Raw genomic sequence first — 25,994 nt, forward strand, 5'->3', positions numbered from 1 at the left:
CCCCCCCCCTCCAGCAACCCTCAGTTTGTTTCCTGAGATTAGGAATTCCTCATATCAGTGAGGTCATATGATACATGTCTTTCTCTGACTGACTTATTTTGCTCAGCATAATACCCTCCAGTTCCATCCACATCATTGCAAATGGCAAGACCTCATTCTTTTTGATGGCTGCATAATATTCCATTGTGTATATATACCATATCTTCTTTATCCATTCATCTGTCGATGGACATCTGGGCTCTTTCCACAGTTTGGCTATTGTGGACATTGCTGCTATAAACATCGGGGTGCATGTACCCCTTCGGATCCCTACATTTGTATCTTTGGGGTAAATACCCAGTAGTGCAGTTGCTGGATCATATGGTAGCTCTATTTTCAACTTTTTGAGGAACCTCCATACTGTTTTCCAGAGTGGCTGCACCAGCTTGCATTCCCACCAATAGTGTAGGAGGGTTCCCCTTTCTCTGCATCCCCACCAACATCTGTCATTTCCTGACTTGTTAATTTTAAAAAGCAGGATTTTCTAGGTAGAGTAGAAAAGGGTTGTGGGTGGGATTCAATGGAGCAGTGAAGGTAGTTTCTTTATCCCAGTGGCAGCAGCCCTACCTTCTTCACCCATCTCTGTGTAGGGTTAGAAACAGTTGACCAGGGTGAGTTTTGTTTTATCACATAGTACAGGGAAGTGCCTAGTTTCAAAGAACAATTACAATTAATGAAATTCAGTGAGACCAGGAGAGGAGAGAACCAGGCTGTGTTCTCATGTGGCTCAGAATGATGGAACTGGAACCATGTTGAACACTGATGAGTGGTTCTTTACCTGCCAGGTGGCAGCGGAGTTGCTGCTCATTGTTGTAGAACACCTGCTGGGCTGTCATGGAGGAGAAGACAATGAGATAGGTTTCAGATTTATTGTGAAAGAAAATACTTCCACATTTGCTGCTTTTTCTCTAGTTCTTTAAGGTGTAAAGTTAGTTGGTGAATTGGGGATTTTTCTATTTTTTTGAGTGAGGCTTGGATGGCTATGTATTTCCCCCTTACAATGGCCTTTGCAGTATCCCATAGGTTTTGGACTGATGTGCTTTTGTTCGTATTGGTTTCCATGAACTGTTTAAATTCTTCTTTGATTTCCTGGTTGACCCAAACATTCTTGAGCAGAGTGGTCTTTAGCTTCCAAGTGTTTGAATTTCTGCCAAAATTTTTCTTGTGATTGAGTTCCAGTTTTAAAGCATTGTGGTCTGAGAATATGCAGGGAATAATTTCAATCTTTTGTTATCGGTTGAGACCTGATTTGTAACCCAATATGTAATCTATTGTGGAGAAAGTTCCATGTGTGCTTGAGAAGAATGAGTATTCTGTTGTTTTAGGGTGGAAGGTTCTTTATATATCTATGAGGTCCATCTGGTCCACTGTGTCATTCAAAGCTCTTGTTTCTTTGTTGATTTTCTGCTTAGATGATCTGTCCATTGTTGAGAGTGGAGTATTGAGGTCTCTTACAATTAACATATTGTTATCATTATGACTGTTATTTTGGTTAACAGTTTGGCTTATGTAGATGGCTGCTCCCGTGTTGGGGGCGTAGATATTTACAATTGTTAGATCTTCTTGTTGGATAGACTCTTTAAGAATGATATAGTGTCCTTCTGTGTCTCTAACTACAGTCTTTAGCTTAAAATCTAATTTGTCTGATTATAAGAATTGGTACCCCAGCTTTCTTTTGAGGTCCGCTGGCATGGAAGATGGATCTCCATCCCTTCACTTTCAGTCTGGATGTATCTTTAGGTTCAAAATGAGTCTTTTGTAGACAGCATATGGATGTGTCCTGTCTTTTTATCCAATCTGCAACCATGTGCTGCTTCATGGGAGCATTTATGACGTTCACATTGAGAGTGATTATTGAAAGATAGAACTCATACAGCAATTCAGTAATGTGGCAGGATACAAAATCAATGCACAGAAATTACTTGCTTTCTTATACACTAACAATGCAGCTGTAGAAAGAGAAATTAGAGAAACGATTCCATTTACAATAGCACCAAAAACCTTAAGATACCTTGGAATAAACCTAGCCAAAGAGGTAAAGGATCTATACTCTAGGAACTACAGAACACTCATGAAAGAAATTGAAGAAGACACAAAAAGATGGAAAAACATTCCATGCTCATGGATCGGAAGAATAAACATTGTTAAAATGTCTATGCTACCCAGAGCAATCTATACCTTCAACACCATCCCGATCAAAGTTCCAATGACATTTTTCAAAGTGCTGGAACAGACAATCCTAAAATGTGTATGGAATCAGAAAAGACCCCAAATCACCAAGGAAATGTTGAAAAAGAAAAACAAAGCTGGGGGCATCATGTTGCCCGATTTCAAGCTATATTACAAAGCAGTGATCACCAAGACAGCACGGTAACTGGCACAAAAACAGACATATAGACCAATGGAACAGAATAGAGACCCCAGATTTGGACCCTCAACTCTATGGTCAAATAATCTTTGACAAAGCAGGAAAAAATATGCAATGGAAAAAAGATAGTCTTTTCAATAAATGGTCCTGGGAAAATTGGACAGCTATATACAGAAGAGTGAAACTCAACCATTCTCTAACCCCATACACAAAGATAAACTCAGAATGGATGAAAGACCTCAATGTGAGACAGGAATCCATCAAAATCCTAGAGGAGATCATAGGCAGTTACCTCTTTGACATTGACCACAGCAACTTCTCTGAAGCTACATCTCCAAAGGCTAGTGAAACAAAAGGAAAAATGAACTTTTGGAACTTCATCAAGATAAAAAGCTTCTGCACAGCAAAGGAAACAGTCAACAAAACAAAGAGGCAACCCACAGAATGGAAGAAGATATTTGCAAATGACACTATAGACAAAGTACTGATTTCCAAGATCTGTGAAGAACTTCTCAAACTTAACACCCAAAAAACACATAATCAAGTCAGAAAATCAGGAGAAGACATGAACAGATACTTCTCCAAAGAAGACCTACAAATGGCGAACAGACACGTGATAAAATGTTCATCATCATTAGCCATCAGGGAAATTCAAATCAAAACCACATTGAGATACCACCTTACACCAGTTAGAATGGCAAAAATGGACAGGGCAAGAAACAAGGAATGTTGGAGAGGTTGTGGAGAAAGGGGAACCCTCTTACACCGTTGGTGGGAATGCAAGTTGGTACAGCCACTTTGGAAATCAGTGTGGAGGTGCCTCAAAAAATTAAAAATAGGGCTACCCTATGACCCAGCAATTGCACTCCTGGGTATTTACCCCAAAGACAGAGATGTAGTAAAAAGAAGGGCCATATGCACCCCAATGTTCATAGCAGCAATGTCCGCAATAGCCAAACTGTGGAAAGAGCTGAGATGCCCTTCAGCAGATGAATGGATAAAAAAGATGTGGTCCATATATACAATGGAATATTACTCAGCCATCAGAAAGGATGAATACCCAACTTTTACATCAACTTTTACATGGATGGGACTGGAGGAGATTATGCTACGTGAAGTAAGTCAAGCAGAGAAAGTCAATTATCATATGGTTTCACTTATTTGTGGAACATAAGGAATAGCATGGAGGACATTAGGAGAAGGAAGGGAAAACTGAAGGGGGGGAAGTCAGAGGGGGGAGACGAACCATGAGAGACTATGGACTCTGAGAAACACACTGTGGCTTTTAGAGGGGAGGGGGGGTGGGGGGATGGGTTAGCCCAGTGATGGGTATTAAAGAGGGCACGTACTGCATGGAGCACTGGGTGTTATAAAAAAACAATGAATCGTGGATCACTACATCAAAAACTAATGATGTATTGTATGGTGACTAACATAACATAATAAAATAAAATTAAAAAAAATACTTCCACACACAACATTTTAGTATACTAAAATGGCATCTGAATTGCCTTGTATGCATCTGTATTTATACAGTATGTCTCCTGTATGTCTACATACACATACATACTCACAGATTCATTTCTGAACATTTTAGGACTGAATTGAACCATGGTGAAAAAATGAACCATAGGTAATAAGTTTGATAATCCATCATTGCATAGGTAAATTTTTAAAAAAGCGCAGAAGAATCTTGCTTTATTTTTTCTATAGCTCATGGTATATTTTGTGTGTTTTGGTGATCATAAAAAGTCAAATGTCTTTAACTTAAAAAATAGGAATGGAATAAATATATTTTTCATGTTTGCTTTTAAGCTCTGACTGGTTTACCCAAGTTACTTTAATTATATTTAAAGATGCACTCACACATACATATTTGAATAATTATTTGGTAGAAATTTTACTATTAAATGTAATACAGTTAATTGAATGTTTTCTGAGTATTATGAAAGAATAATTTGGTGAGTACCTCCAATTCTTTAGCAACAGAATTCATAGTAAAGCCTGTTGAGCATGTATTATTGGAGTTTTTATAGCTCTAACTTTGAAAAAACATCAGTCAAAATAGGTCCTGTTATGTAACTCCAGTAAAATGAATTTTTAAAGTATTAAAATATGCAGCTTGATTGCTAACATGAACAAATTTACTTGGATAACTTAAAGACATCTTCAAATAAAATATAATATCTTTGATTGTGGACATTGCCGGAAGGTCACACCCTGTTTAGAAAACTCTTTAATGTTTCCTGAAAAACTGTTAATGAATTGGGTAAAGATCTGGGGCTACTTCTTTTATATTAGATAGCTCTAATATCATGGCATTTTTTTCTTTTTTTACAGGAAATATATTTTAATTATATTTGTAATTTGGAAAGTCTTATAATAGGAAAATATTATGTTTTCTACCATATAGATCACTCAGGAGGCTGGAGAATTTATGATCACTTTTCCATATGGCTACCACGCTGGTTTTAATCATGGTTTCAACTGTGCAGAATCTACAAATTTTGCTACAGTCAGATGGATTGACTATGGGAAAGTTGCTAAATTGGTAAGTTATGCCTCCAAAATAAAGCATAAATTAAATGTGTATTCTGGATATTGTAGGAGGAAACCTAAGATCACATGCAATCCTTTTTTCCCCTCATTGATGTTGTGTGCTTCTCACCATGATAATTTATTTCATACTAGATATATTTATTTTACATGGCCTATATTATCACTTGTAGCTACAGTTTTCTGTTTTGAGATTAATGTGGAGCAGAGGTAATTTTATGCAACTGAAGTTTGCTTTCTTTCTTAGAGCCACCAATTGTTTTTTTGTGAGATTTTCTAGTGGCTCCCTGTGGCTCCATGTTAGGTAGACTTGGCTCTCTCCAGATTGAGTTTAGTCCATGGCTTAGAAAACAACTACTTACAGATGAAATTGTCTGTTAAAACTGTAGTAAGAGGTTGAGGGAGGATGGTAAGAAGAAATGATTAAAACTGTCTTCAGTGCAAAAATGAATTTCTTGAAAGTAATATAGAACATACTTAAACAAGAAATATATCTTTATGTTAAATTTGGTATAGAAATTTTACATCTCCTGCTCAGTATATTTAATTTATTACACAGACTGTGTATTTTCATTCACAAGCCACAGCTTCTATTAAATTTAATTAATCTCCCCCTGTGGTGTTAAATAGAGGACATCTTCAAAGAGGTGGTAGCTTCCATTAGGTTGCTTTCTTTCCTGTGGCTTTGGAGGCAGAAGTACAGGCTGGCAGAGGGCAGCTTCTAAATGAAACTGTGTATTTTACAGAGTATGTAAAATTGACACAGATTTAGTGGAAAATGACATCTACAACTTATGTGGCTGTATCTAGGCCACTGCATGGTATAAGTGAGTATTATTCATTCTACATTGTTAAAACTTGCATGTAGAACCATTGGGTGAACTTGGATAGGAATATATTCAGGGAAGAGAACACAGGTTTAATTTAGATGTGTATTTAGAAAATTACACAATATATTAAAATAAAAGTATAGCCCTTTGGCAGCCTAGGAAGCATTTGTGTGAACTTGTGAAAAAAGGAAAGCTCCTGCTATTAGAAGACTTTTTCTGTTCTGACTAATTTCTATTTATGAGGGGTAATTTAGAAATGAACAGAACTGAACTACTTCTTCCCATTACGCATCCTTCATATTATAATAAACCTAATAAAAAAATAGAAAACTCAGTGTATGTGTCTTGGCCAACTCCTTGCAGTGCTTTCACAGAAAGGTAATGCTTGTATCTACATTGAAGTAGAGGCATAGACCTGTAGTTACAGCAAGGTATGTAATTTTATGGTTTGCATCTTTAATCATTGACGTAATAAGTCAGCTATCACAGCTGTTCAGTTACCAGAAAAATTAGTTGATGCTTGTTTACTGTGGGTTTCAGATGTAGTTCATTGTATTGGTACCATGAGGAGAATAGCTTCTCCCCAAAACTAAAATGTTCTTAGTGGGTTTCCACATTTCTTTCTGCATGTAGAGTGGGACTGGGGTATGACCAAGGAAGGGAGGTTGGGTAGTGGTTTCCTCTCTGAAATCATAGCTGACAGAGCCTAGGATTGTGGGACTGCTAAGAAGTAGCACACTGTGGTGGAGGAGGCCGGGACCGAAGGTCCAACTTTTCTTCTAGCTAGCCATATATCATTAGGAAAGTCATTTATTTATTTTGTTCGTTTCTTCCTGTATAAATTAAAAATACCTCTCCACTCCATAGATTTGTTATAATGGGGAAAAACCTTAGGTATGTGGGTATCCACTCATGCTGTATTGATTTATGTCATTCAGTTTAGTTAAGGAATATGACTGCTTTGTTCTGGTATTTTGCTAGGTACAAAATTGTTCAATGACTATGATGCAGTTTTGGCTAGTTAAAAATTGTCTTAATTGCATGCATTTGAGATGTTTTTAGGTGTTGTCTCCACCCTTCCCTTACTTTTGGTGATGTATTTGTTTTCTGTTGCTGTTGTAGCAAATTATCATAAAAGTAGTGGTTTCAAACAATATCCACTTACCATCTCATGGTAAGTTTGATATTAGTCTCACTAAGCAAAAATCAAGATGTTTGCAGGGCTGCATTTCTTGCTGGAGATACTGGTGAAGAATCCATTTCCTTGCTCAGTCAGGTTGTTGGCTGATTTCAGTTCCTTGCAGTTGTAGGACTGAGTTCCCGTTTTCTTGCTGCCTGTCAGCCAGGTCTTTGCTCCTAGAGACATCTCTCAGGTCCTTCCATGTGGTCTCCTACATTTCAGGGCAAGCAATCATATAAGATGACATCACAAATTGCAGGAATCAGGACATGGGTATCTTTGTTGTTGGGGGTGAGAAGGTTGGGGCAGTGTTCTACCACAGAGAGTTCCAATTAATAATTGACATGGTGAAATATTAAGAATCTTCTTTGAGTAGATGTAACTAATTTTAGTTATTCTGTACAAGAACTGGAAACTAAATTTGTAATGGATACAGTTTTGAATGTTTCACTAAAACATACTTACACTTTCTTAAATTATATCCCTCAATTTTAATATTTTCTTGACTATTCTCAGTAAATAAGTTCTCTTATATTGTAGGGTGCTCTCATGGCATTTTTGTGCATATCTTGGTGTCTTTGTTATTTATTTGACACATTTTTATTGCTCTCCAAGGCTATTTCTTTACACAGCCATATGAATACTGTATCAAGTGTATGTGTGTGCATGTGTGCATGCATTGTGTGTGTAGTTTTTAATCTTGGGAAAATTTGTGAATTGGGCAGTTATTTTTTGTGTTTTGCTGGGGATAAATGTATAATGGATTAATTAGGAACTGCACTTGACTTTTAGCTTTGGGATACCTGGGTGGCTCAGTTGGTTAAGCGTCTGCTTTTGGCTCAGGTCATGATCTCAGGGTCCTGGGATCGAGCCCCACATCGGGCTCCCTGCTCAGTAGGGAGCCTGCTTCTCCCTCTGCCTGCTGTTCCCCCTGCTTGTGCTCTCTCTCCCTCTTTCTCTCTCTTTCTCTCACAAATAAATAAATAAAATCTTAAAAAAAAGACTTTTAGCTTTGAAGATGCCTAAGTTAATTCTTTAACAAATTTTTGCCTTCTTAATTCTTTGCTTTATCCAGCTTATTCTAAATGATAGCTATTAAATAGTTATTGTACTCAGGGCTAGTTTTATATTCACGTATAGTAGCACCTTGAGGGGTCCTGTAAGTCCTATCTATCTATAAATATTTCTCCTTCAAGTACCCAAAGTTTTATGCCTTTGTGTTTTTATGGTTATTTGGGATTAGAGCACCTACAAATACATATGTACTTGAAAAATACATTTTAAGCTTTTAGTTAAAAAAAAGAAATAGTTATTATTCACAAGTGATGATGAGGTATGGTTTTGAGGGGGGCACATAATTTAAAAAATAATGGCGTGCTTTTTCATAGTTGAACCCCAGGGGGAATGAGATCTCCTTTACCTGTCACATGGGGTTGATATGAGTATATAAAAGCTTCCAAACAGTGTCTCTTTGTGGGACAGAATTAATGTGGTACAGCATGTGGGGTCTCTACTGGTTACATTTCATATATTACAAACCAGTGTTTCTAATTTGATGACTTAGAAAAGAGCTTTACAAAAGCCTGTTTTTTAATTGAAAAAAAAAACACAGCAAAACATTAGATTTTGAAAAGATAACCCCAGGGTCACTGGTAATGTTGGAGATATTGGTGATTTTTATTCAGAAAAATCCTGTATGATACTCTAGAACAGAAGGGTATTGCCTTTAAGAGAACTCACCTACCTAAGAAGGGGGTTATGTAATTTCGCCCCATTTCATTGATCAGAGGTGAGGTTTTCACTGAAGAAAAATGGAGAGGAAAGTTCTAGGTAGCTACATGCCCATTTGCCTACTGAGTTAGGCAGAGTTCAGCTTCAGAGAGTGCTCAGTGAGTTCCTCTTTTGCAACAGGAATTGTGCTACGTGTTTGTACAAAGAAGAAAGACATGTTTTCTTTGTCTTCAAGGAGCTTTTATAAAGAGCAGAAGGGCTTTTAATAAACCTCCATTTTCAAAACTGTAGTATGAATAGAACATACTATCTAGTTATTTATTTTAGGCATCTTTATAGCATTGAACATTAGAGTAATCTAGAATGAAATGCTATATTTTTTTCTGGTAGAGATTTAAAACTATATAGCACTTTAGCAATTGAAATAAGATATTGGTGCATATTTGAGATGAATGTTTTCCATTTCTGGAGCATTCTCTCCTTCTGTGGTGCAATGGAGTCCATGATTACTTCTGTGCAGGAGCTGTGGTGGCCCTCACAGGTCTGCTTCCTGGCTAGGTTGGATCAAAGAGCTGGCCTGCAGGTTGTATTTCATTTTTCCGTTTGGTAGGATGAAGTGCAGTTGTTTTGATGTTAGGTTTGATGGATTTGTTTGCCACTGCATTCATTAGCTTCACATCAAAAACCTGACAGGCTATTAAATGAAACTTTGGCTTAGATTTTCAGCTTGACTGTTTGGAGACATTTGTGAAGATATTTTGTTTTTGTGTCGCAGCAGCCTCAAGCACTGTGATTGTCTCGAAGGGAAGAAAAGTTATTTACTGTACTGATTTTCTCCAGTAAAAAAAGAACCATTGTCTTGGGGACAGTCATATCTAGCCTACACCATCAGAAGTAGTGTATTTATGACCATGTGTGCAGTGTGAGAGACTTATCTATGGCACGATAAATAATGTTATCTTCTTGGAAGGAAAGGTAGTAGTTGGTGGCTCCAAAATGATACCTCTTATTTTGCATTAATTTTATTTTAGGTGATAATCTATTAACATGATATGCCAGAAAGTTGAAAAATTACACTACAGAGCCGGGAGTGTTCTCTTATGAACTTCAGGAGCATTACTTCACAATATAATTTTAAAGCATTCTGACATTTGAATCCTTAAACGTTTGAACGAGTTTAAAAAGATAGAATTTTGAAATTGATTTCCCTTTAATCTGGAGTGGATTTCAATTATTAAATTGTCTTGCCTACAAGAGCTGTGGAATAGCTTCATTCCATTTTATATTTTAATCCTTTTCTAGAGTTAGATTTCATTATTCTTAAATCGGGTAGCACCCTTCCAAAAAAATCTTTAATCTTGGGCAGTCTTTTTTAAAACAATCAGGGATCATTTTAATGGTGAGTCCCTATGTTATATTTTAATATGTTTTAGATCACAGAATTTCTTTATTCTTAGAGCATGTGAAAGAAAGGAAATGTAGACTAACAGTTCCTGCATTCTAATTTTGAGTGTCTGATGTGGCATATATAATATGAACTTTGGGAGCACAGAGATTTTATATTCTCATTTTCTCTTTTTACCTCTACTTTATTTCTCTTTCCTCGGCACTGGTGGTACAACATAGAGTACAAAATACCATGTAGAGAAACAGAATCATATGACGTCATGTCTTTTGGAGCTTCTACTCTAACTGGGGTTTAGTATTTATATATCTGGAAGAGGTATTAAGAAAGAAAATATTCATATTATGTCCTCATCTTATTCTGATAAAGTATTGAATTGTGGGATTTAGAAAATCTGAGACTTCAAGTAGTGTAGTAGAAAGCCAGTTGATTAGTAAATATTGTGTCTGCAGGAGAGATATCTGGAACTCAAGTCCTCAGAGCTAGGGAGACTGATTTTATTTATTGCTAACTTAAATTTGCTGGATTTTGGGATTTGAGTTACATGGTTTATGACACTGATGTTTAGTTGCTAAACTGAAATCAAGATAATGTTTGTTTTTGAGGCTTTAGTTTAAGTCACACCTTAAGAAAAAGTAAGTTGGCGGGCACCTGGGTGGCTCAGTTGGTTAAGCATCAGGTCATGATCTCAGGGTCCTGGGATCAAGTCCCCTCATCAGGCTTCCTCCGCAGCGGGGAGTCTGCTTCTCCCTCTCCCTCTGCCTCTCCCCCCTGGCTTGTATGCTCGCTCTCTTTCACTCACTCTCTCTCTCTCTCTCAAATAAATAAATAAAATCTTTGAAAAAAAAGGAAAAAGTAAATTGGCTTTTTTGAATAACTTACATACTCTACTGAGAAAAAATTAATTTGTTTTTAAGTTATTTTACTTTCATATAGTTTGATAGTAATGATTGCTGAGATTGAGTGCTTATGATATGCTGGGTCTTGTCCAGGGCACTTAATCCGTGTTACTTCATTCCATTTCTGTTATGGTGCCAGTTCAGAGAAAATCTGATGTCTTCTGCCCTCTACCACCCCCTTTCTCAAATGTGGGAGGAGGAGAAGAGGAATGATGTATAAAGTGAGGATGGTGCGGCTGGGATCAGAGGCAGAAGGTTGACCCCCGCAGTGTGCTATTTCCTTCTGGACTCGTCTCCTTGGATATGGTGGATTAAATAGGTGCCAGTCTACTATGTGATTGGTGGGATCACTTTCAAGATTCTTGAAGATTCAGAATGATCCTGTCTATTGTGTAAGTTGTAAGGGGGAGTTTGCACCCTAACTGGGGAGTTAGAACAAAATCGAGGGCACACATACCTGTTCTTATGATTATCAAGGACCAAATTCTATTGCAGGACTTTTGAAACTTTGGGATTTTTTTTAACCATCTCTTTTACTTTTTCCATATTTATTCAGTGTTTATAATAGTAAATACAGAGTAAAAAATTCTACAAAAGGCTCTGTCCCAGATAGGTGTTTGGAGAAGAGAGGGAAAGTTGGGGTGTGTGTTCTAGCCAGTGGTGACCCAGAAAGGAGAGGAATGGTAAGCATACCTGGGGATATTTGAGGGAAGTAGGCTGGCTAGCCCCTTGAAGGAGGAAGAGGATGATGGGAGAATTAGCTGGGCTTCGGGACTGTACCCCCAGAGTTTATAGCAGTCAGATAGCCTGGTTCCTCATAGCTTTCATTCTTTCCTATGCAGGGTTTCCTGCATCCCTGTATCCCCACCCAGCAGCTACCACTGACAAAACAAATAGTGGTTCATCTAGTAGGGTGTTGTTATCTCACTTGAGGGATTCAGAGGTAGGTGGTCCCAGGGTTGGTGTAACTGCTCTGCAGCAGTGTCATGAGGTCCCCTGCTCTTCCTGTCCTTCTGTTCTACCAGCCTTAGTGGGAGGGTATTCATTAGAGCTTACTCTAGGCATGTTCTCTCCAAGGACAGGAAGGAAGGAGACATTATGAAGGTGACTCACCCACCTTCCTCTGTTTGGGAGGAAATCTTTCCTTGAAGTTCACCTGAAAACTTCCTTTTATATTCCATGGCCATCCATAACTGTAAGGAAGGCTGGGAAAGTAAATGGCAAGTCACTGGCCTGTTTAGGCCCTGCTTGTGCTGGGCCCTGTGCTGTGGTTAAAGAAGTAAATAAGACAGATATGATCTCTGTCTTTTGGAGCTAAGAGTCTCCAGCAGTTGTTCTCAACCCTGTGGGGCTTTAAAAGTACAGACCCCTGGTCCCACCCAGACCAAGGATAGTGATCTCTGGTAAGCGGATACAAGTATTTGAATTTTAAAAATCCCTCTAGCTGAATCTGGTAGATGCTTTGGGTTGAAAACCACGGGTCTTTAGTGAATTAAATAGACCTTTGTTGTTTGGATTGAGGTCCTTCAGCATCATATAATTTTTTTTTCTACTAAAAGGCATTTTAGGGGGCGCCTGGGTGGCTCAGTCATTAAGCATCTGCCTTCGGCTCAGGTCATGATCCCAGGGTCCTGGGATCGAGCCCCACATCGGGCTCCCTGCACAGTGGGAAGCCTGCTTCTCCCTCTCCCACTCCCCCTGCTTGTGTTCTCTCTCTCAAATAAATCAATAAAATCTTAAAAAAAAAAGAAAAGGCATTTTAGGTTTTAAACCATCAATGTAGAATCCATTTGTAAATTGGAGATGTGTAATAATTTTCAAGTATATTATTAATAGCCCTTTTTCTGTGAGAATTAATAGGTATTTTGGGCACATGTAGAATTCGGTGTTTCATGAATGTCCTGTGAGTATGCCCTTCAGCATTTTTAGAGGAAAGAAGAGAGTGTGTTGGAAAAGAGGAGGATGAGTGTTAAAGGTAAGAGGATACTGTATATAGCTGTTTCTTTCTTTTTTTTTTTAAAGATTTTATTTATTTATTCATGAGAGACAGAGGGAGAGAGAGAGAGAGAGAAAGAGAAGCAGAGGGAGAAGCAGGCTCCCAAGGAGCAGGGAGCCCGATGCGGGACTCGATCCCAGGACCCTGGGATCATGACCTGAGCCGAAGGCAGATGCTTAACCATCTGAGCCACCCAGGCGCCCTATATAGCTGTTTCTAAGGTTAACTATAAGAGCTTTTTGTCTAGTGTACTGGATTTGTAACTGTTTTGGGAATCCTTTTTTTGTTTTTTTAATATTCCCTCTTAGTTTTTCTCCTGTTTTTTTTTTCCCCATTATGGAAAAATAGTATAAAATAAAGAAAACTCTTAATCTCTTATAATAATATAATTATACAGTAATATATTTGGTTTATCAAAGCTGAGTATAAATTATCAAAGAGATAAATAGTCTTCCTATTTAAAATAATATGGAAACAACTTTATCCTGCTCCCTTCTCCCAGAATCCTTGTATCTCCTTTAAGCTTATTTTTATTCTTACTACTGTCTGGCACACTGTGGGTAATACCTTAATTTGTTTGTCTCCCTTGCAGTAGAATGAGAGATCTGTAAGAGTAGGGATTTAAAAAATGATTAGTATCAAAAATATCAGTATCATTTTGTGTTCTCTACCCAGCACATAATAGATGCACAAGAAATAGTTTGTTGAATGATTAAATGACTTCTTGCCCAAGGCCATCTAATTAAAAACATCAGAACCAGGATTCAAACATAGGAATTTTGCCTATATTTTATTGTTTTCTTCTTATGTAAACAGTGTTCTCTTTTTTACATTTCAGCTAACATTCACTGACTGCTCTGTTACACAGAACAAAATAATTACAAATTTCATGTATAAATTTATCACATTTAAAAATTTTCCTCTTGAGAACTTGTAGCTTTCCAGTCTGTATCTGAAACCCATTTTCACTTCTTAACTCATCATATCAACTCAGATGGTAAAGCCTAAGATGTCATGGCAGAAAAGGAAATGGTTTGCAAAGTTTGGGGACAATGCAAGAAAACAAAAAACATGGGCCATTTGAGTACAGTCAGTTCTCCCTCTACCACTGATAAGCTGATTTTCTTTGGGAGTATCACTCTGCCTTGCTATCATGTTAAAATAAATAGTGGTTCTGTTCCTAACTTGATTCAAAAGCTATGGTTAGACATATGATCACACATGAGCTAGAAGGCAGTCAATATCAATACTTTAGTATGACCAAAGAATAAATGATGAGGGGTAAAAGGAACACTATTTGTGGCTGTGGGGCTGGATTTGAATATAGGCACTGCTGCTTGCAAGTGATTGATCCTCTTGCTGGTGGTTTGATTTACGTGATAACTTTATGATTTGTTGCTGATTGTTTTCTCTTATACAGTGGCTATCTCAAAGGATCTGTGTAGTCTTTTGATAAAATGTGGTAACTTAAAGAAAAAGCTAGTTAGAGGAGTACTTGGGAAAAATTCTTCAAAGTGAGGTCTGAACCCTTGGCTCAGGTACATACTGATTTTTCTTTCCCGGTGGATGAGCTAAGTGTGAATTACGACGACTTCTTCTTTTTCTTCTTCTTCTTCTTCTTTCTTCTTTCTTCTTTCTTCCTTCTTCCTTCTTCCTTTTTCTTTCTTCTTTCTTCTTGATTTTATTTATTTGAGAGAGAGAGAGAGAAAGTGTGCGTGTGTGCGTGAGTTGGGGGAGGGGCATAAGGAAAGGGAGAGAGACAAGCAGACTCCCCACTGAGCAAGGACACATGACTCAATCCCAGGACCCTGAGATCATGACCTGAGCCAAAGTTGGACACTTAACCAACTGAGCCACGCAGGTGCCCCCATGAATTAGGACTTCTTAAATAAGGCATACCAACCAAAGTCCTTGTTCCCTTTCCTTTGAGATACCCTTCTCTGCTGATGCAACAAGCGTAACATGTAGATGCCTGATTTGAAGCTTTGGTATAGGAATCTTGCTTACTTGATCATTTGATAGGACCTTTTTGAATCAAAAGAAAGTTTTAATGGGATTTCACTGAGTTCAGTGGCTATAATTAAACTTTAATTTGTGGACCCATAATCTATCCTCCCTGTGCTCTGAGCAAGGTGATAGAACACACCTCTTTTTAGAACTGCTGGTCATAACTGTAGCCTGGAAATTCCCCACAAGGGCTGTATCCCTGAGAGCACTTGCTGCCAGTGTCAGGGACCATATTCAGGTGGAAAGCTGAAAGTAATGAAGGTGTGTTGCTGAACAAGGTTTTGATATTTAAATATCAAAGGGAATAAAGAATGGGTGATGAAACTCATGATTACTCTCTATTACTGTTTTAATAGTTCCACATCTTTGTAATTAGAAGAATCAGAGTGTTAGCCAATTCAAAGAGGAAAGATGTCCCCAGTTAGGCAGACCCTGAAAAAGTCTCATATAATACAGAAGCCTAGTACCCAGTTCTCTCCCTCGTTTAGCCATGCCTATTATTTTTTAATTTACTATAATTTTATCCCCTACAGGCTATGGCCGGTAATAGTTTTTGCCTCTTTCTAAAACAAGGAAGGCAAAACACGAGTGTCTTCTGGACATTGTGGATTCTGTGGAGGGATGATTTCCAACATGATAGCTTAGAGCACTAATTAATTCTTTGTGGCACTATCTACAAAATTTAGTGCTTAACAGCTAATTCTTTCAGGCATTATTTTTTGTCTTTTATTTGTATTGATCAGTTTGCATTTTTCCATGTGCTGTCTTTAAGTGAGGACAGTATCAATACTTGTATGCCTTGTTGCTTCTTGAGTGCAGTTTTTATGATGGTTTCATGTATCTCTTATTATTGTTTAATATTTTGATTTTTATTATATTTGAGTGTGAGCAATGAATAAATGTTTAAATAAGGGAAATTTCAACTTAGAATTATAATGTCATTTAAGAATACGAAGAATTAAACAAAATGAAGAAACGAAATCTTAACATTGGGGAATTGTCTATTGTGTAATCATACATATCAGTATTTTGGGGTACAGGGGATAAGGGTTGCATAGGTACATATATTTCATTATTATTGCTATTATTTTGTAACCTTTTATGAGAAGGTTAGAAAAACATTTTAAGGAAAAAAGTTAACATGTGTTAAGTTCTGTGTGTAACATCAAAGTTAGCTTTATAAAATTAATTATAACTTGCATCTCCTTTCAATACACTTAATTAGAAATAAAGCTCAAGCAGTTATTGAGGCTCTATGCTCACATAGGATTGCTGAGTCCTACTCAAGGTAGTGACACAGGGTGTGGATGTGGTAGACCCTCTGGGGAGTAATATACTTTGTCTTGAATCTCTCTCAGGTTCTGTATATACTTGTGCAGAGCTTCCTTTTCCTCATGTAGAAGGGAAGCATTGTTGTGCATTAGTAAGGGGGTACAAGTTCAAGGGTTATTTGGACTGATTGAAATTCACACTTTTACTTGCTGTGTGTTTGGAGTGAGTACTTAACTAACCTGTCCAAATCTCCCTTTTCTCATATGTAAAATGGAGATTATAGCCTCTTTATAGTTGTTATGAGAAGTAAATACAATTAAATATGTAAGGAGCTTTGAAAAGTTGTGCCGAGTACTAGATAGATAATGTGTGCATCTTTCTTCCAGAATTCCAGTTTGGGGAATTGACCTTGTCTCAGTGGTGGGTGTGACCGGTCTAAGAGAAATCTGTTTCTTTTTCCAGTGATGATGGGTCAGTTCAGTGGGCCAGTTCCTGGCCCAACAGAAAGAAGGGTTGGGTTGGTGGAGATGGAGGAAAATGCCAGCTCGCCTACATGAGTGTCGGGAGGCTCATCTCTCTAGACAGGCACAAGGAAGCACTGAAGTCTGCAACCTGTAATCATAAGGGGACTGGGCCTAGCTTAAAGTCCATGCTTTGGACACCAGATTAGAGAGCTGAAACGGTTCTGTTTAAAATCAAAATCTAGAGAAAGCAGGCCAAATGTTTTATTTTTCATAACTTTGTCAGAGATACAAGTGTTCATTGCTCCATTTCTCTGGCATTTCCTTCCTTAAAAGGAGTTTTGATGGCAAATTTGAGTGCAGGTAAACAAAACCAACCCAATCACACAGACCTGTGTTAGAATTCTGGCTCTGTGTTGGGCTACTATGTAATCTGCTTCTGTGAGCTGCATTTTTCCTACTCGTAAGGAGGGCTTTAACCCTCCCCTTATCAGCCTGTGGTGAGGATGGCAGGGTAGCTGGTGCAGTCATCTAGCACCATGCATGTCTCACTGAAAACATCTTTAAAAAGTGATCCATCACGGGTCATTTCTAAGTCAGGGAATTCCCTGATACTAATTTGGAGAACGCTGGCAGAGTTCAGGCCTGAGGCGCTGAGAAACTGTGGCTGTTGGGATAGGATTTGCAGGATAAGTGCTAACAGCAGGCTGGGCAGATGGATTGCTTTATATATTTCTACTGATTTCTCACATTCATTCACTCTTACTTTCTGCCAGCACAAGGGCAGTATGAAAAGAAGTGACATCACCCTGCAGTGCTTGGGGTTCTGTGGGCCAGAGTGCTAAGGGGAGATATATGGAGGGGCTGTTGCTTATGTCTTCAAAAGCATACTGTAGCTCTTGGGCCCTGTGTTGAATCTGAAAAACCATGTGTTGTAAATCCCTGGAAAGAAAACCATCATGGATATTAGAAATTCCTGCTAAGTTTAACTCTCATCGCCCACACATGGCTTTCATATACTCCAGGTTTTTATTTGAGTTAAGATTCAAAAGTTACGTAGTTTCCAGCAACTTTTTAAATTTTCATAACATATTTTTAGAAGGCCTAGTAATAATTCCAGTGATTCTTGGTAGAGTATTTCCAGTTTTGGGGAATGTATATTCTGGGTCATCCTGTAAGTATTAATTTTTTAAAAATTGGACTGTTCTGATGATTATTAGAGTAGCATGAAAACCTGTTTCTTTGCAGGTAAATAAAATTGAAAAATTGTTCAAACCTCAGTATTATTCAAAGTAATAGTGAAGGATTTCTTTTTCTCATTCGTAAAGATAAAAGGAAAATCTCCATTGCTCATGAGAATGTAGTTGCTAGAGTGGGCACTCTGCATTTCTGTTAGGTGGCAGTATAATTGGTATAAGCATCCTAAAAAGCAGGTAGGTAGTATATATCGATAGCCCTTGACATCTCCATGCCCTTGACCCATTCTTTCACTTCTAGAATAATCAGAAATGCAGGCAAAAGTTCATTGATGAAAATGATTGTTGTAGTACAATTTTGTCAGCAAAAATTGAATTATAACTAAAATGTCCAGTGATAAATGGGAATCATTGAGTAAATTATGGTGTGTCCATGTACTAGAATCCTTTTAATTTTACAGAAAATTATTTGAAAGGAAATCATTGTAGCTCTTAATATTATTACCCAAATACTCATTGTTAAAATGTATAAAAATACAAGAAAAAATTGGGATGCCTGGGTGGCTGAGTTGTTGGGCATCTGCCTTCGGTTCAGGTCATGATCCCAGGATCCTGGGATCGAGCTCCGCATTGGGCTCCCTGCTCAGTGGGAAACCTGCTTCTCCCTCTCCCACTACCCCCTGCTTGTGTTCCCTCTCTCTCTGTGTCTCTGTCAAATAAACAAAATCTTAAAAAAAAGAAAAAATTAATATATGTCCATATATTAGAAAACAATTGAGTTCAGAAAAATATTTAACAACACCCTTTCCAATCCCTTCTCTAAAATAAAGCCTGTGAATAACTTGCATATCCCTTCAAGAATATCAGTATAAGTCTTTATCTTCTTAAAAATTCACAAAGTTGATTAATATTGTAAATACTGTTTTCTAATATCTTTCCTTTTAATTGTCTTTCATTATGCAAGTAAAACATTTTTAGAGTATAGACATTTATTAGGAAAATCTTCTAGCTTGTCCCCATAGAGTATGACAGGTGGTTTGTGGTAGATTTTTTTCCTGAAGGGCATCATAGAACTACAGTAGTGCATGAGAGTTCATTGCACAGATCTTGTTAACAAATCAGGACTTTGAAAATGAATGCCTTAGTTCATTGCTCTATTTCATTCCCTCCATGCAGAGCAGATGGCTAGGTGGACCTGGTGCACTTGCACGTTACGTCCTGTCTTTGTTGATGGGCCCTGCCGGCACCCGCCATCTCCATTTATTCCATCACAGTTCACACTGGAAGATAGTTAATGCCATCATTGTTTTTGTTTTATCGAATAACAGCATTTTTAACTGTGTTCTCATATTTGAAGGATTGGATTGGTCATATAAATTTTAATAAGTTTCTTTACAATTGCATTTCTTTGGCCTCATAAGGGATTATCCCAGTGAATTTGGAATACATGATAGGAAAAAGTAACTGAATGACTTTTGTCAACAGTTCTGTGATAATGGGAAATTGAAATAGGAATCACAGAGTGGGGATAAAACCTGGCCTGGTTTCTAAATACACACATAGGCAAGAAGGGCTACATAATGGGGAGCCTGGGTGGCTCAGTCAGTTAAGCATCTTTGGCTCAGGTCATGATCCCAGGGTCTTGGGATGGAGCCGCCCATCGGGCTCCTTGCTCAGCAGAGAACCTGCTTCTCCTTCTCCCTCTGCTGCTCCCCCTGCTTGTGCTCTGTCACATAAATAAATTTAAAAAAATTTTTAAAAAGAAGGGCTACATAAAATAAAATACCAACTGCAATAATCATAAAGGATACTCTAGATTTAAAACATGCACATGAAGTAAGACAATTAGGAAATTATTGCCCGTTGTTGCAAGAGAGCAGATGGTGCTTAAAATACTCCTTAATTTTATGTCATTCTTAAAATCAAACAACCAAAGAGCATATACCATCTATATTTAAAGCATCTAATACAAACTTTTCTATTTTTGGGGTATGCTAGAGTTGAGCTGAAGAAGAACAAATGCAGCATTAATCTGCCAGTAAGGACACACACTGGAGGCTGTCTTGGCAGGGGACTGAAGGGATAGATGAGGGAAAAGATTTCTAAGAAAGCAATATTCCAAACCCTCCTAACTCCTGTGTGAAACTTCTCTGTTACATATTTTGCCCCTAAATGTCTCTGATAAGTTACTTGATGTTGAATGTTGGAAGTTCTGAAATGTCTAGATCATGTCTCTAAAATGACATTCATTTAGATATATGGTCATAAGTTTTAGAAAATGTATTTCATGCTTTAGTATTTCACATTTGATTAGAAAGAATGTTGGAGAGGTTTTCCTGAGTTTTGGTGCTGCTTACATCCATGACCTTCATAATTAATGCTGAATCCTAAGCCCTAAAATGTTTAGTTTGAGTAAGCATGACCAAGATATCTTACTAGATAAACTGCTTTTCTTAGATCTGTGCATAGGTTTACACTATAGTGTAAATGTCATTGGAATGCATCTTAGAAGGTATTTTTGTAGTATAGATTCTTTATGATCAGTTCATGGTACATTTTTGCCCAATTACTGTGCAGATGTGTTTGCTGGTGCTGTTGAGATGAATGGCATCTGTGGCAAAGCTAAATCAGTCTCTGATTTATGCAGACACTCAGCGCTGGACTGAAAAATGTTGGTGCTGAGCACAGATTCTTGTTCAGTTCCTGTTATGCTTTACTTTTTGTTCATATTGGGGATCTTGCTAGTCAGATAGCATATGCAAAAATGAAGAAAAGGAATTGGAAGTGCAGATCCATATTACTAAAAGTATCCAATCTGAATTGTGCAGTGGGGAATCTGAAGTCTATACTCTACTGAGTAACTGATGTGGTTACTTATAAAGAAAATTTGGACCGTACAATTCACTGTGTCAAAAGGGTGGCTCAGTTGGTTAAGCGACTGCCTTCGGCTCAGGTCATGATCCCGGAGTCCTGGGATCGAGTCCCGCATCGGGCTCCCTGCTCAGCGAGGAGCCTGCTTCTCCCTCTGACCCTCCCCCCTCTCATGTGCTCTTTCTCTCTCTCATTCTCGCTCTCTCAAATAAATAAATCTTAAAAAAAAATTCTGAGATTGGGAAGTTTATAAACCTAGATTTTCAATAGACACATGAAGAGTTTAGTTTTATTAAACTTATATAATATTGTTTGTGTTTATTTCATTTTAAGAGAGCCTCTCCCTCTACTATGCCTCCCTTTATTTTATCCATTTGCCTCTGGAACTGATTGACACTATAGCAGATTGAATTAGATGTATTTTCTGAGACTTTATAATTATTCAGCTTCGAAGTAAATACATGGTCCTTCTTATTTATGGAAACTCCACAGGATAAAGCCAAACAGGCATACTATGGAGGGAATTTTTTTCAGTGAATGTCATATGTCCAGCTCCCAGCTGCCTGTTCTCTCAATTACTCAGTAGGGTCTGTGGACAAAGTGGTCCTCAGTGGGTAAATTAGGAGTTCTGAGCCTTCTGCCTCAATGGGTTTGTCTCTGAAGCAAAGACAGAGAAAATGTTTCTCTGCCTGCTATTTATTCCCAGATGTAATAACTATGAAACCAAACCCATGCCAAACACAATGGTTTTGACTTGAGTCAAAAGCTGGGAAACCAAAGGGTGAGGAAACTAGTTTTGGGGAAATAGAAATAGGACACAGAGGGAAATGAGCATTCAAAAGAAAGTCAAGGCACAACCGTAGGTTAAACATTCATTCATGCACTGAGCTGTGTATTTAACAGAGTATGATAGACTTTTGGGACTGGCAGTTTGCAAGCAGGGAACACTTACTAAAAATCATTTCAGTCTGCAGATCTGTGGTTTTACAAAGCATGTGTGTGGAGATGTGCAGACAGTAGAATATGTGCTTCAGTAAATTTAACAGGAAGGAACCTGATGACAGCTACGGTGTTTGTGATTGTGCTGTTCATTAATAAGCCTTCAGAGTAAATTTATAGCTACGTGAAGGGAGGAAAAAGCTAGCCTATTTTATGCCATGTGTACATATGGTTTAAGCCCACAGCAGAACTAATCATAGAGTTGTGTGGATTACTGAACACAAATGAGGAAGGTTGAACTTCAAGGAAATGTGCTATTTATAGTTATTTGTATTTTCAGTTGGGGATTTTAACTGTGGTATAAAGTGAGAGTCATATAAAGAGGAAAGATCAATGGAATACTGTATGGTTTTAAGTGGTTACATGCTCTCTATTTTTGTGAGCTTTTGCTGGTTCTTTAATGGAGGGTGAATATTTTTAAATAGTCAAAAACATATGAATACATAATATTTTCCACAAATATATGGTGTGCATTTTCCCCTCTGTATAGGTTTAGCTTTTTGGTTTTTAATGATTTCTTTTTGAGTCACTGAAAAATTACCTATTTTTATATAGTTATTGTGTACAATTGTAGACTCACGTGTTTTAATATCAAGTTGCTTATCTAAATGTTAGTTTGGCGAACATAAAAACTACACTGCATAGTATTTGTTTATATGATATGTGTATTTTATTTCATGGAGACAGTATGAGATTTATGATAAAGGTCAGGAATCCTAGAAAGCATTCTTGCAGCCGATTAAACAAGGATACTTATAGCACTCCCCTTATTTCACTAGTGTGAAAATATTGTTACTAACAGTAGAGGATGGACTAGATTTTTAGAACATCTCTGTTGTATAGCTGTTAAAAATAGTGGGTTAAATTATATGTACTGATGTGACAAAGATCTTCAAAATATATTGTAAAGTAAAAATCAAGGTGATAAGTATCTTGTATAGTGTGATGCAATCTTTTTTAAAAAACTATCTTAAAAATATGTAAATAGAAAAACAAATGGAAGGATACAAATGGTTAATTATGATGGCCTATAGCCACTGGAATGAATTTGAGGTGTATAATGCAGGGATGCTCACCTTTTATGCACTTATATTGTTGGAATTTTTTTTTACAAGGCTGTTTTTATGTATTATTCTGTGCTATTTCTAAAATCTAATAAAATTATCCTTATTGTTTTCAATAGTGTTTATGTAGAGAGGTCTAAACTAATGTCTAGACGTGTCTTATAGGCACATGGTAGAGATGTTCTGAAATTTATCTACTTGAGGTTATTTAGTTTGTAACCAAAATTTCACTGTAGGAGAGGGTGATAAATATGTGTCTGTACATGCTCATAGTACTTTTAAGGCCTTTAAAACTTTATCCTGCAGTTACTAATTGATCTCTAAGGTAATATTAATCATTGATTCTGAATAAACAACATTGATATAAATTATTTAAAAAATTGCTGAAAGAATGAAAATGGAAATTTGCTTTGAAACTATTTGCAGATTGAATGTAGTGTTCTGTATTTGTTGTAGTGAAAGAGCCTGAAATTGTATATTGGCTCTTGCTAAGACATGTACAATGTGTGTGTTTATCATTCCTATATAATCAAAACTCACTATTAGACTCTGTAAATTGTATCATGGGCCGTGGTGCTTAAATATTAATGTATTTCATTACTTTTGTTCTCAAAGATTCATGGACAGTGTGTATCATTAGCCAACAGAGGGCAGTGTCTCTTCACAAATTTTTTTCCTGCAAAGTCTTGACAAGAGTGGGTTTCCCTAATAGCATTTGACCTAATTTGACATATGGAGATGTTAGAGATATTCATTGCTTATAAATTTGTAATTGATATGTTTCATGTGGAATAGAAGGTGATAAAAATGAATGTAACTTAGTGTAGTAAGGGATATTTGTGCTATTTATAATCCTTCTAGATTAGTTGTTTCTTAAAAGAAATGCTCATTTTTATGTGTAGGAAGCGTGTGCATTTAGCCTAAAATATCATCAAATCTAAGTGCTTTTCTTTGTGAAATAAATTTATAATGCTCCCACGTCTATTGCGAGTTGTTCATGGATTTGGCCCCTGCATGTTGTATAGTGCAGCTGCTGTGCAGAGGAGCAGTGTGTGCTCACACACAGAGCACAAAAATAAAATAAAATTTATTGGGGGAAACTTACAAGCTGACAAGTAGCAGTGTGTGCAAGACCCTCCAAGTCTCACTTCTTCCACAGTGAGGTGCACTTGAATGGAGTGTAGCTGGGAAAGGGCTTCAGTGGAAGGACCCAACCTAGACTCCATCATGTCATGCCCTTCTTATTTACAAGGAAAAGGGGGCAGAACACATCCATGAACCTCCTGGGTGAGGAAGTAGTCTTTTTAGAAATGGGAGCTTCTACCAAACATTTAGGGACAGATATTCTCTTGAGATAATTCAGACCTGCTGAGCTTGCTCTTTGCTAAGCTTTTGGAAGGTGACAGTAAAGAGCTTAGTTGGCGATATTAAGTGGCATTAACTTGTGAAGAGAAGACATTTAATTTAGACTGCTTGAGCTTGAGTTGGATTGGTCATTTATAGGTAGTATCCTTTTAGGCAAGATTTCTTTAAGTTGGTATAATAATACTACATTATAGGTTCAGTGTAAGGACTACATGAGGTAATTATTGTAAGTTACTGAAATAGTGACTCCTACATGTCATGTTATAAATGTTTCTTCTCTCTCTCATGAAGGTTTGACATTTATTAAACTTTTAAAATCAATTTGAGGTCCCCATCATGTGAAACTGTGCTGTGGCAGTACATCAGTGCATTCCTGCATTTTGCTTCCCAGGTGTGCCCCAGGTACTAGTTGTAAGCCAAGACTCTTTGTTCCATGATGACACTTCTGGGGCAGATCTGATATCCTATCATTATTGGGCAGCTACCACTGACATACATGCCAGCCATGGTATTTTTTTTTTTTAAAGATTTTATTTATTTGACAGAGAAAGACACAGCAAGAGGGGGTACACAAGCAGGGGGAGAGGGAGAAGCAGGCTTCCTGCTGAGCAGGGAGCCTGATGCGGGGCTCGATCCCAGGACTCCGGGATCATGACCTGAGCTGAAGGCAGACGCTTAACGACTGAGCCACCCAGGTGCCCTGCCAGCCATGGTATTAACTGTCCTTCAGAATAAAACTGTGGAGGTACCCCGTGGGGGAATGCATTCTTATCATCTTGGTTCAGAGGGACTTTAAATAGGTCAAGATATTTATTCTTTGGTTTTCATTTGGGCTGTGTCCAGAGCATACTAAAGGACTGTATTTCTGGAATAAATTTCTATTGAATCAGTCATACAAGAGAGACAGAAACTGTACTACTGGGAGAAAAGTTCAAATGCTGAGACAACTGTTCCAAAATATCCCTTGTTTTGTTCTTTTTGTTTTTGTTTTTTTTTTTAAATTGACCTTTGTAAAATAAAGCAAGGATATGAGACATTTTGAAAATGCAAAAAACTACTTGAAGATATTTGAAAGTAAAAAATATAATTTTTTAATTTGCTGGGTATGTACACGCAAAGGAAAAGAGTTTGCTCTTCCACTGACCCGAGCTTTGCATTTGTGGAAGAGGATGTCCTTAATTCTGTGGCTGTGGCCAAGAGAGCAGATATACATATGCAGATGCAGGAAGCGGGGCCAGAGAGCTGCGGAAGATCAGCACTTGCTCTCTCTAATGTAGACCAGAAAGGCTTGCGAGTTCCAACACGTTTCATTACTCCTGCAGCTCATTAATCTGGCCATGTGATAACTATCTGATCTAGCACATGCACTGGCATTGATGTGTATTGGGCATAGATATTTATTTTACAAACTCAAGTTATTCAGTAATGGCCATGAAAAATCACCAAAGATGTAAATGGATCTTTGCCACTGTCAGGTGTTTCAAAGATTTCTATTAAATGCTGTACCCCAATATAGAATGCTTTTCAATTTTTATATAAAAAATAAAATACCTTAAATATATACAATTTTAATTAAAAAATATAAACATGTAAATAAAATGATGTAAAAGACCCTGGAAAATTATGTAAGATGAAATACCGATATAAATTGGAATAGAAAAGAAAGCCTTTGGAGAGCAAGATGGCGGAGGAGTAGGAGACCTGGATCTTGTCTGGTCCCAGGAATTCAGCTGGATAGGGATCAAACCATTCTGA

The 25,994-nt window shown here is 37.5% G+C and overlaps 1 protein-coding gene across 10 annotated transcripts in view; it reads left to right on the forward strand.

The window, feature by feature from the left end:
* Positions 1 to 25,994, forward strand: part of KDM4C (lysine demethylase 4C) — a 586,257-nt gene that overhangs the window by 196,533 nt on the left and 363,730 nt on the right. For 9 of the 10 annotated variants that reach the window (XM_073880748.1, XM_025887837.2, XM_025887836.2 and 6 more), the window contains one exon: positions 4,821 to 4,958. In XM_073880748.1, coding sequence (XP_073736849.1) covers positions 4,821 to 4,958 — 138 coding nt within the window. Of the gene's footprint in view, positions 1 to 4,820; positions 4,959 to 25,994 lie in introns of those variants that run through there. The other variant, XR_012374773.1, reaches the window with a different exon arrangement.

The sequence above is a fragment of the Callorhinus ursinus genome, unplaced genomic scaffold (assembly GCF_003265705.2).
Source record: "Callorhinus ursinus isolate GAN/ISIS: 27379988/994484 unplaced genomic scaffold, GSC_fseal_2.0 scaffold39, whole genome shotgun sequence".
Taxonomy (NCBI): domain Eukaryota; kingdom Metazoa; phylum Chordata; class Mammalia; order Carnivora; family Otariidae; genus Callorhinus; species Callorhinus ursinus.